Source organism: Pistacia vera, unplaced genomic scaffold (assembly GCF_008641045.1).
Source record: "Pistacia vera cultivar Batoury unplaced genomic scaffold, PisVer_v2 Contig129, whole genome shotgun sequence".
Lineage (NCBI taxonomy): Eukaryota > Viridiplantae > Streptophyta > Magnoliopsida > Sapindales > Anacardiaceae > Pistacia > Pistacia vera.
In genome coordinates this window covers 1781175-1794232 of record NW_022195346.1, presented here as the reverse complement: position 1 = coordinate 1794232, position 13058 = coordinate 1781175, and the positions used below count along the sequence as shown (strand labels likewise).

Here is a 13058-nt window from a genome sequence, read left to right as displayed (position 1 = left end):
AACGAGTCCAAACTGGAGTTATATTCACAAACCCTTTTGAAGTTTTTTGAAGAATGAGTGTCACGTTAGTTGGTCCCTCATCCCTTTTGAATTGGACCTCATATAATTATCCTGATTATATTCAAAAACCCAACAACTTGGCCCATCCATTTTTCATACTATACGACAAGACATACGAAAAGACTTTTGTTCTAATGTACAGTAATAACGGTATAGATGTCGTATGAAACTCTCTTCTCTACATGTCTTGATCAGCAATTTAGACTTGTGTCATTTTCTTCATCAAGTTCTTAAAACCACTCCCATTCACTTATCATTTATACTGTAATAATATCTGTAGATTTTTATGATAGTTACGTACAACTTTTGGCTACGAGATTTATTTAGAAAAATTACTTTTTCCAATAATTAATTAACCAACGTTCATACACAACATACAATGACAGGATGAATAACATAATAAATAAAATTCTTTATTCTTCACTTCATTTTTGCCCCGTTTTTTTATTTGTTTTTCTCAAATATTGTTAACGATCTCCAGATTTTAAAAGTTATAAATAGAATTTCTTATAAAATCGGCCATAAGATTTTATGATGATAAATTCATAACATAACCTTTTTCTTTTATTCTTATATATTCGTAATAAAATTTAAAAATTTATGATAAAATTAAAGGTATCTATATACAGGATTTGGTTTTCAACCACATTAAAAGAACTAGCCTTCCTTTCAAAAATATTCATGATATTAAAGATTTAGAATTATCTCTTTTAACTGAACTCTCATTATCATATGTCTATTTTTTCTATTCATTTAAATGCATAATTAATATATTATTAGGTATTATATTCTATGTTGTGTGTGATTTTTCCATTAAGCTTGAAAATCAGAGTTATGCAAGGTTATAGTTCGAAACATAATCAATTCGATTTGACACTTGTCCAACCCAATATAAGCTCGTCGAGATATAGCTCAACCGAGTATAAGCTAATCGCGACCAATCTCGATAGTTGTTCAAGCAAATAACAGATAAACTCACATTCTAGATATTTCAGAAGAGATCAAATCAACAGCAATGATAGCGTGATCTTAACACTCAATCGCGAGAATATTATAGTTGCATCTCAATCTTGATTGTAATTCCTTTAATTTCGCTATTTCTTTTGTTAAAAAACATGTATATAAACCCCTTCAAACGATGGAGAAAGGGTTAGCAAATTATTCTAGACATTATATTATTTTCTTATAAGCTCTCTGAGCAAATAAGAAAAATAGTGGACATAAGCTCAAAAAATTGCCAATCCACGTACACTTTAAAAACTTTTCGTGTTCTTTACTTATTATGCGAACATTTAAATTGTATCGTTAATTATCTTAAATCACGCACACATCCGTTTTAGTTCCACTAAGGTCAATCAGATCATATTAATTGGTGTAATTCTTGCATCAACATTCTATTTTGAAATGAATTATAATAACATATTATTAAATATTTGTTTCATCAGAGAGGATTTGCGGTTGTATATATTAATAAAAAGCTATTGATTTATATGAGTTATTGTGAATCACGTGGCAAGTAGTAATTGATCTTACCAATCAAAATAGAATCCACCTTCACGTATATAATATATAGTATATATTGTTGTTTTTAGAGAGTTTGAAGATAAGAGATATGAGGATTGCATGTATAATAAGCACTTGTTCGTCGTCTTCCCCCGACGATATCACTTTCAGGATAATATAGCCGAAAGAAAAGACGAGCAAATAGAAGAAACAAGATTTGATTAACCGTCATGTGTGTTGTACATCCTGGCACGTAATTATAGAGCTTGCTAGCTAAGATAAAACAGGATCTTATGCAAATATATCACTTAATTATTCTATTCCAAACGAGGTATCACAACTCGATTTCATCATGCTTGCCCTAATGTGACGTGGCTCTAATACGGCTAAACTCTATACTATTTATATTCTATATTCAAAACTTGACCAAACCCAAGATTCAGCTAATCTTAATTATCTTTATCTAGCTATTATTATAAACAATTTTACATAGTTAAACACATGGTAATTAATTTCTAAAAAATACTTTGAGATAACATTTTTGAGTTGTTTTATACAAGAAAACCGTAAATAGACCTTTAATATATATAAAATAACCAAGGCAGCTCCTATTTCTTGTTGCCATATTACTAGTAAATTAAAATTATTGAAATTTTGTCTTATGTAATGAAAGTAACATAAGAGAAGAAGTTTTTGATAGAGGCAGCAAGCACAACAAATTGGGGTAGCCCGATAACTCTACTCTTGTAGATAAAGTTAGCTATCAAAATATAAAAAATTTAGAGCTCTTTGATTAGACTAATATTATATTAGTAAACTAAAATGAGGGGCAACCGTTTTAAGTTGTAGCTTTGTTGTTTTTCTTTGCATATATTAGTTGGCTAATTAATATTAATTTTTTTTAACATGATAACGACACATTTACCGATAAAAACAAGCACACTTTGTCCTTACCAAAATCCAAATAAATAAATAAATAAATTTGTTTCTAATGCGGAAGAAGCACTGAACTACTGGACAGAGACTCCTCATGTGCAAATTTGTCCCAAGTTAGGAGTAAATCTAGCAATGCATGATTGAAGAACCACTAAATCATGATCACAGCTTAAAAATCCTAAACCAAACAGCCAACCACACATGTTTCAATCTTCAATTTGTCCAACCCATTGATATGAATAAACTTCTTTTTGGCTCTATCTTATATGGTAAAATTTAATCAAAGTCTGCAAGCTCATACCGCCTCAAAGATATTTTATATCAACCCTATCTCATTTTAAGATAAGGATGAATGAGAGTTCTTCATGTGTCAAGACAACTTGTAAAAACACTCATTATATTGACTTCAAAGATGTATAAATAGGCACATCTCTTCATGAAAAAGAGGAGGCTGGACATATAAGAGCTAGGCAAATATTTGAGCTTTATTAATTTTTTTCTGTAAATAAAACATTTCTCCATCTTTATACGCCTTACAGGCAATATCATAAAAACAGTTAGAGAATAATAAAAGAACAGTGGATGTAGGATTCACTTTAAGCATCCGAACAACTATAAAAATCCCTTATGTCCACCTTTTATTTATGTTTCATCAAACATATATCATTTTGGCACCATAAACACTTCTCATGAATCATTCACGTGTAATTTCTAATACTCTCTTAATATTTTGCACGTTCGAGTCATTGGTATTAAAATCAAATATCAACATATTTGTATTAAGTGGTTGCCAGGTATTTGAATAATTGAATTGGTGACAGAATGAGCTATTCCCAACACACTTAGATAATCATGTCAATCGAATCTAAATTTAATCAAAGTCTGCAACCTCATACTGCCTCAAAGATATTTTATACCAACCCTATCTCATTTTAAGATAAGGATGAATAAGAGTTTTCCATGTGTCAAGGCTACTTGCAAAAACACTCGTTATATTGACTTCAAAAGTGTATAAATGGGCACCTCTCTTCGTGAAAAAGAGGAGACTGGACATATGAGAGCTAGGCAAATATTTAAGCTTTATTATTTTTGTAAACAAAGCATTTCTCCATCTTTGTACGCCTTACAGACAATATCATAAAAACAGTCAAAGAATAATAAAAGAACCATGGATATATAATTCGCTTTAAATATCTGAACTACTATAAAAATCTATTCTGTTCACCTTTTATTTATGTTTCATCAAACATATATCATTTTGATACCATAAACACTTCTCATAAATCATTCACGTATAATTTCTAAAACTCTCTTAATATTTTGCATGTATAAGTTATTGGTGTCAAAATCAAGCATCTACAGTATTTATATTAAGTGGATGACAGGTATTTGAATAATTGAGTTGGTGTCAGAAGGAGCTATTCCTAACACACTTAGATAATCATGTCAATCGGATCTAAATTTTAGAGTCAAGAGATTATTTTAATTACGAAGCTCTTTGCAATAAGATCTGCTAATTACCCAATGATCAATCATCGGCTATTATTTAATCATTTTATTAATTATGCTAAAACTGATAGATATGTCCATGTGTCACAGGTTGATTTGTTCCCATATGTGTTTGACAATGATGAGGTCTTCTAAATAAACACGATGTTCGATGTATGATTCCAAGAAAACTTTGCTTATTCATTTTAATTTATAAGACTCTCCGAAATCAGTGTTGAATGCTAAAAAAGCAAGAAAGGTGAAAAAAACTTGAAGAACCCTAATGAGGAGATTGGAAATATTGTCGTGTTGATCGATGTAAAATCATAATAGTGGTCCTATAGAAATATATATGAAAGGAAGGAATTGAAGGGAAGAAAATACAAATACAAAATCTGGGAAATGATGGTTTGGTTGATGTGTCTTTGTAGAAACAAATATACAGATGCAAAGTTGCAGGACAGATGTCTGAAAAATGCTAAAAAGGATGATGTATTATGGTAAAGCCAGAAGGAAGAGAACAAGAAAGGTACATATCAAGGAAAATAGTGCTGGGCAGGTGAAGAAAGTGATGATAGATATCCTAAGAGATGTCATTTTATATAATGCAAAGAGAATATATGTTAATAGGGTTTGTTTTCGTGTATGTTTTCCTAATTATTTTGTAAGAGTTGGGATTAATTAATTAGATAAACATAAGTTAGCTATTAGCTAAGGAGGAAGAAAATGGTGCCAGAACAAACAACAAATGGTTCCACGTGATGCGGGCCTTTTGGAAGGGAGTACGGGAATGGGACTGTCATTGTCCTTACTTGTGGCGGCTGTATGTATAGAGAGCCATTTCTCTATTTCTTAATTTCTACTCAAATTCACCACCATTAATTGCGCAATGAAATTTGCTAATTCTCATTTCAATCAGATTCCTCTAGTTGTATAACAACATTTCTTTTTGACTTCATCTGATTTTTTGAACATTTTTTACATCCTATAATCTATATGCTGTAGTATTGATTTCATTTTTATATATATTTCCTTATTCCAGTCACTGCTTAACTAATCAACAAAAGATTGTAACTAAGCAAAAATATTAAGGCCTGTTCAAATTCAGAAGTTAAGAATACAAAACTTGATTTTGATTAATGGGTTTTGAATATTATTAATATGTTATTTTTTAATTAACTGGTTAATTAAAAAATAGTTTTTGTCATCTGCCATATATATATAAAGACAAACAGTTTTCAAATAAAAAAATGGAATTAAAATGACCTAATGGGTAAACTTTGATTGTTTCAGGTGTGATGCTGAGAGTGAAATGGAAGTGATTGGTAATGACTTAAGTGGGGAAATTATTGTATGATCTGGCAAGGTGAAGAATGGTGTTTGACAATTAAAGAGGTTAATTTTAATTAAACGAGAAGTAAACACACGGAATCCTGATTTAGAAAATAAATAGTAAGTATTTATGATAATATCATGGAAAGAATGTTGCAGCATTTTACGACAAACACCGCGACAATGTTGCAAGCATTCTTTGGCATTCTATATTACGCAACCTTCCAAATCACCAGATATAAAATAATCAAACCAAATAAAAAAATAATTGCACAAAAAAACACTGCAATGAAAGCTCAGTCAATCCTCAATGGATTTTCTAGCATCCTATTCCTCTGAATCACTCAATTGGTGGGCCATTATTTCACTTGGATTTTTCTTAACCCTGACCTGAACATGTAACTCCAAATTCTTCTAATAAACAATGTTCATTGCTTGATGCGAACAGTGACGCTGCCTTCATTTACTTTTAATTTATTTACAACTAATGCTACTAAGATTAGGGTTTGAATTTTGATTCTCAGTAATCAAACAACACATTTTTATATAAAACATTCTAAATTTCTGGGATCTGATAGCCTTGCATGTTAGCTAGGGCGAAGATCCCGTTTTAGGTTAGCTTTTAAGTTCACAATAGAGCCCAATTAGTAATTAAATGCATATAAAAACAAAATATATAGAGTAATGTTAATTAGAGTTTTACATAAACAGAGGTGATAATTTTCGTTTCTATATTACTTAAGATAAAACACAAAAAGAAAAAAAGGCTAACTAATTAACCATGGCTCTTTATTTGGTGCGATCTTATATGTCTTTTGTCCTGCTGTTTGTTCTATCTCTGAAATTAAAGCTAGTTACCACTTACCAGACCCCATGAAAGCGTCATTTTTACTTTTTTTTATTTTATTTTTCACTGTTTTAACTTTGCGTTTGTCTTCTCTAAACAGTAGTAGTAATCGGCAAAATTAAAGCCCAACTCTCCATCCATTTGACATCTTCGATCAGCAATGCCTTTTTCTTTGACAGAAACAAAATTAACGTTACATGATGACCACTACTTCAACTTGGTTCAGCTGTTTTCCTGCTGAAGCCAATTGGTGAATACTTGAAGAGTATTCATGTCGGCTCTGTAATGCTTCTGAGTGAATTCAAGCAACATAGGCCATGTAAAATCTGGGTATATTCTTGGGCCGTAGTTTTCCACCAATTCAGTAGGTGGGGTTACCACCTTTTCATTCTCTGGACACAGAAAGAAAGCAAGTGATTTCCTTGTAGTCTCGCTGTTCACAACCGCTCTGTGTAAGCAACTCTTGTATCTACCATTTGAAAGAGCCTGTAAAAACAGAACAACAACCAAACTTATAAGAAATTAAATTAAAAATTTAATTTAATTCACACTGTTAAAAACGTATTATAAGGTTAATAATGAAAAAGTATCTTACCATGAAGGTGTCGCCAATGTTAACGACAAATGCTTCGAAATTTGGGCTAATTGAACGCCATTCATCGTCTACAAAAACTTGAAGGCCACCCACTTGGTCTTGGTGGAGGATGGTTAAAGATGTTGGATCGCAATGAGGCCCCGTTCCTAAAGTAAGGTCCGGTTTTTGACATGGAGGATAGTAGTTTAACCTCATTATTGATTCATTTCCTTCAAAAAATTCTCTGAAATGACCTCGCTCTACGCCAAGGCTTATCGCCAAAAGCTCCATGATCCCTAGAGAAAGAGTACTCATAGCTTCACAGTAATCCTGATAAACCCTCCTGTAATAACCAAGAACAAGAGAAAGGTTAAATTTTAAAAAAAAAAGAAGAAATTATAAGAAGAACAAAAGGTAACATAAATAAATGGTAGTATCTTTTCGTACCCGAATTGCTTGAATTCATTTCCCATTGTATTAAGAAAGTAGTCTTGAATAATGTTTGATGAGTTTTTCCCAGCTGAATAGCGAAAAGAAAGTGTCTCTTTCCATGGAAGTTTAGAAGAAAATCTACCAGTGAAACTACTAGCATAACCACAGTGCTCACCAAGTTTCCTTTGAGCCTTTTGCTTTTGACAAAGTGGAAGCTCAAAAAAGTTGTCCATGTAGTGGTGAGCATCAGCCAGAAGTGTTGAATCGACTCCATGATTAACAACAAGAAAGAAACCATGCTTTTGACAAGCCTCACCAACAAGTCTTGAAGCTTCTTTTGCAGCAACAGGGTCACCAGAGAGAAAACCACCTAAGTCAATAAGTGGTACTTGAAGTTCAGGTGCATTAGCACAAGGCTTTTCATCATCGGGCCAAATAAACTGTTTTGGTATGTGGGTTTGATGCTTAAGCACAGAAGCATCAAAAACAAGTGGTTTTTGTTCATCTTCATATTCTTCCTTTGGTTGATGAGGCTTGGAGTTGGAGGGTATATTTGTGATGCAGTCTATTGCCATTTCATTAAAGACTAGTGTTTTTCGAGAAAGAGCAAGAGTAAGAGATGAAGAAAGAAGATTTGTAGATAGTTGTGAGAAAAAAGGAATTGGGAGAGTGAGTGATATAAGTTTGAGATGTGCGTTGAAAGAAAGGCCAAGACTACTTTCCTTGGGGAGATCGGTGAACAAAAATTGGAATCTTATAGCTCCCTCTTTCTCTCTCTTTAGTTTAAGTGTTTGCCAAAAGGGGCTTGAAACAAGTAAAATTTGCAAAGTGAGGGTGCTTCCGAATAGAAAATTAGGGAATGGGTCCAACTTATATAGGTGTATTGTCTTCTTTAAAGTTTTGCCAGGAAAGCAAGCGGTTCCCAATGGTATTTTGGCGTTTTTGAAGAGTAAATATGTTAATGTCACCCGCTTACTACTCACTGTCTCCACACTGTCTTGTAGCAAACCAAATTTTTTGTGAAGCTCATTGGACCCATAAATGAAAGGCCTAAGCCAACCGGAGCGGCCGCCCCCTGTGCCTTCTTTATGGAAACAACTCTTTGCAATAATATAAGAAAAATTAAAACCCCGTTGTTTGAAAAAGATATCCCACTCACAGAATCTTTAGTTGTTTCCCAAATCCATCATGTCAAAATACGTTAAATTATTTTAAAAAGGGATTAAGTTTATATAAAGACAACTGAAAACATTGAAATTATTACAAGACTTAAAAAGAAGTACATGCATTTGGTATAGCTCTTGTATATTGTCAAAATACGTTACATTGTTTTCGAAACAGTTTAAGTTTATATAAACATTAAAAGACAACTGTTAACATTGAAATTATTACAAGATTTAAAAAAGAAGTACATGCACTGGGTATAGCTCTTGTACAGGGACAAAAGTACATGCAAATGAGTAGTTGTAACTTGTAACACGTATGGCTAGCCACGTGCCAATTGACTGCAATATACAAACGAAGAGACAGTTTCTGGTGTAATCATACTTTTCATGTGAAGAAAAAATCTTAGATTAATGATCTACCAGAGGAATAAGAAATATGGGTAATTCAACAATGGAATCACTATTAACTTAGCCCCTGCACTGTATTTTAGTTTTTATTGACACCATTTATACAGACATATTATTAAGACTGTCAATTTGATGTTCATTTTTGTTTAACCAATTTTAGATAAGCATGTTTCGGCTATGCTTAATACAATTAAATTGCAGCAGACAATNGAAGAGTAAATATGTTAATGTCACCCGCTTACTACTCACTGTCTCCACACTGTCTTGTAGCAAACCAAATTTTTTGTGAAGCTCATTGGACCCATAAATGAAAGGCCTAAGCCAACCGGAGCGGCCGCCCCCTGTGCCTTCTTTATGGAAACAACTCTTTGCAATAATATAAGAAAAATTAAAACCCCGTTGTTTGAAAAAGATATCCCACTCACAGAATCTTTAGTTGTTTCCCAAATCCATCATGTCAAAATACGTTAAATTATTTTAAAAAGGGATTAAGTTTATATAAAGACAACTGAAAACATTGAAATTATTACAAGACTTAAAAAGAAGTACATGCATTTGGTATAGCTCTTGTATATTGTCAAAATACGTTACATTGTTTTCGAAACAGTTTAAGTTTATATAAACATTAAAAGACAACTGTTAACATTGAAATTATTACAAGATTTAAAAAAGAAGTACATGCACTGGGTATAGCTCTTGTACAGGGACAAAAGTACATGCAAATGAGTAGTTGTAACTTGTAACACGTATGGCTAGCCACGTGCCAATTGACTGCAATATACAAACGAAGAGACAGTTTCTGGTGTAATCATACTTTTCATGTGAAGAAAAAATCTTAGATTAATGATCTACCAGAGGGATAAGAAATATGGGTAATTCAACAATGGAATCACTATTAACTTAGCCCCTGCACTGTATTTTAGTTTTTATTGACACCATTTATACAGATATTATTAAGACTGTCAATTTGATGTTCATTTTTGTTTAACCAATTTTAGATAAGCATGTTTCGGCTATGCTTAATACAATTAAATTGCAGCAGACAATTGCAAATATGCTGTTTCTTCTGTCAAATAACTCAATATTAAAGAAAAAAAAATACAATAATTCAGGCACCAATATACTTAAAATTGAAACCGCAAATATGCCATTGGGTGGGGTGCCCCAGTTAAGGTCTAGTCAAGGAGGCAACTAGCATAGTGGAGAGTTTGACATGATGTCAATTCTTACCAAAAGCAGCCTGATAATTATAAACTCACACCCAAAACACATTTCTGGATTCTGATTAGACGTCCTGGTTGGATTTCTTCAACTGCTAGAAGAAAGTGAGTGCCATGTTAGGGACAATGTAGTTCGATTTCCTCCCATTACCCACGAAAAGATTTCTTGCCTTTTGCCACATATGTACCATGATTTTACTCGTGGGTCCACTGCAGATTTAGATTTGATGAGAAAATTAATGGACAGACTGACAATCCCAATTGATTTTGCCTATAAAAATACATAAAGGTTGGGTTAATGGAATTAAAGTGGCCTCTAAAAAGATTTTGTCTGGCGTAAATGTCACTCTCGACCATCAAACTATGTCGCTACCCCCTCTCCCTCCATCCCTTTCTTCTTTTACTTTGGCTCTCAGTTTAATTCAACCACACAAACCATTTTGTTTTTTTCACATTGGCGGAGATAAATAACGATATATATAAATATAAATGTAACACAAAATTTTTATAAGATTCTTTCTTACAAGTTGGTGCATATGGATTTCATTTTCATACATCGTACTACTTATTGCAAGTTGTAAGAAACACCAAATCATACCAGGGAAAGGACATTAAGTAAATATATGTTGCAGAGATTGTATTGTTTCAACCCCGGCCCGCCCATTGTCTTTCCCAATTTCTTTTTGCTTTGTTCCTTTTATATTGTCACCACTGGAATTTTAATGCACAGAAGGAACGTCAAAACCTGCCCTCCCTTTAAGAAACTATTTGAGGTTTCCACTTCTCTGCAGGTAAAACATATATATCAATCGTGGCCCTCGCTCACCAGTGATGCTTAATATCCTACTCCAAATTGCCCTAATTTTCCTTAAACCTACAAAGAATATAATATAAAGGGAGATTTGCTGCAAATCCCTAGGCCAATATTAACTCTTAATAAGGAGTATAATCATGATGAATCCCTTTAATTTCCTAAATCTCAAATTAGTTGGTTCTTACAGAAGAGTTAGAGGGAAGCAGTTACGAGTCTTTTCGTCGTTAAAAGGAGACAACAGCCTTCTTAAAGTATTGACTCTTTTTGTGGAATTAATGGAGAGAATTAATGGGAAACTAATATTTATGTATTGGAGCACTTACTTAGATGAAGTCAACGTCTTTAATAGAATTTAGATATTATAAACGTAGGGTTTAAACTGTAATTACAGGTTTCTTTAGTTGACCTTGGGCATAGTTGCATGCAATTAGTAGCAACTAAACTTTTTCCCTCTTAAAGTTTCGTTTAATAATATCTTATGAGAAGCTTGATGCAGCAAGTTTGGTGCATATATTACCACTAAATATAATTTTTAAATAAGATTAATATGGAACATGAACTTTTGGAAATAATTAATTATTTGAAAACTACTTTAACGTGACATAAATAATTTATAATTTAAATAACATGACATTTAAGGAAGATGTTTTACTTGTTTAATTTAGGTTTTCTTTAACTATATTCAGAAAATCTTGAAGATTACGAAGATAATGGAAACTAGAAATAAGGTAAGAATATTATTTGAGAAATTTCGGGGACTGTGTATGAGGGGGAAACTAATAAAAAACCTTAAATCATTGATTGTATATTCGACTATCTCTGTATAAAGGGTTGGACTTTCAGTTGTGACATTTATACACAATTAATCAATTTTAAAAGTAAGACACAGTAGTCTTTCTCTGGTACATGAACATTAGTTGTATTACAATAGAAAAATGCTATCCTTACAAAAACCTATACAAAGAGGGTTACAAAGTGACATCATCTAGAAGAAAAAAACAAAGAAAAAACGGAAAAAGAGAAAGAGAGAGAGAGAGAAATCATGAAAATCAATGGTGGAGATTGACTTTGTATGCTCCCTTTGTATGTGTCTTTGTAAACCAAGCATTGCTCATTACAATATTGTACTGCAATTGATAAATAAAAAACGCATCGTATACATATACTTTCGTACAAAATTGAACTCACCATACACATATATTAATGATTAAGAAATGAATAATATTATGTGTACTATCTAAAAATCATACAACCCAAGTACTAACTGGCGTGACAGACCTTTCTTATTGTCATGTTAGTTCCTCTCAAAAACTTAAAAAAAAAAATTCAAAATTTCAACTGTTAGTACTTGAATTACTACAATTTGGTTAATGCACATAGCATTACATTTAAGAAAGATAAAAGAAAATAAATGCATACATAGTAATTTTGTATGCCTTGGCATTCTCTTTCAAATTAACACTTATTTTTTTTTTCTTTTTGGTAATCGAAGTATTCGGGTTAACTTGCATGCACCTCAATTAATTTCCATGGTTCATTGAACACCCTACAAGCTCAAATGACTAGGTAAGCAACAATATTATTATGGTAGGTGACTTTAAAGTTTAAACCAAAAAACTCAAGAAATAGAGCAAACCTCCTTAACCACTTGATCAATATTCTTCCTATTTTTAAAATATATACGTTTGTTGACGTAGGGGAGTATTATAAATTCCTATGTTCCGAAATTAGAATTTCTTAATATATGAACTTTAATTTGTAATATTCTTTATATGGGGAGATGATCTTAAATTAACAACATTGTACTTGTTAATCTTTATCTAAAAAATCAACCTTCAGTTGTAACGGAGATTAATAAGAGTTCTTTGATTCTCCCCACCTTCGTCTGCATTTGTAGTTTCATCTTAACTTAGCGGCCTCTTTTTTGTTTTCATTAATTAGCCTAATTATCTTTGGTAGTCGATAGTTTTTTTCTTCTTCTTTTGCCTCACTTAATGTCGTGTGAAAGTAGTACAATTTTCTAAACCCTTAACTTTAGGAAGCTAATTAACGAGGTCCATTTCGTATCCATAAACCAAAAAACATTTATATAGTATTAAATATATATATATATACACATCATTAAACGGACAGAAATATGTACAGTGCGACATGACACTGAGAGTAATATGAAGGGTGATGATAAATGAAGTCATGTATCTTGACAGAAATGTAGCTGTGAAATGTAAGTTCTGATAATTGAAAGCATTTATCTTGAAAAAGGGTAGCCAACAGTGAG

At 32.2% G+C, this 13058-nt stretch overlaps 1 protein-coding gene across 1 annotated transcript; it reads right to left on the bottom strand.

Annotated features, from left to right (window-relative positions):
* Nucleotides 1-6186: 6186 nt before the first annotated feature.
* LOC116121895 (gibberellin 20 oxidase 1) lies at nucleotides 6187-8000 on the bottom strand. Its single transcript, XM_031407797.1, has 3 exons — nucleotides 7188-8000; nucleotides 6762-7083; nucleotides 6187-6652 (listed from the first exon to the last, which is right to left on the bottom strand). Exons 1-3 carry the CDS (start codon nucleotides 7745-7747, stop codon nucleotides 6389-6391), a joined length of 1146 nt encoding a protein of 381 aa, XP_031263657.1. The 5' UTR covers nucleotides 7748-8000; the 3' UTR covers nucleotides 6187-6388.
* Nucleotides 8001-13058: the final 5058 nt, after the last annotated feature.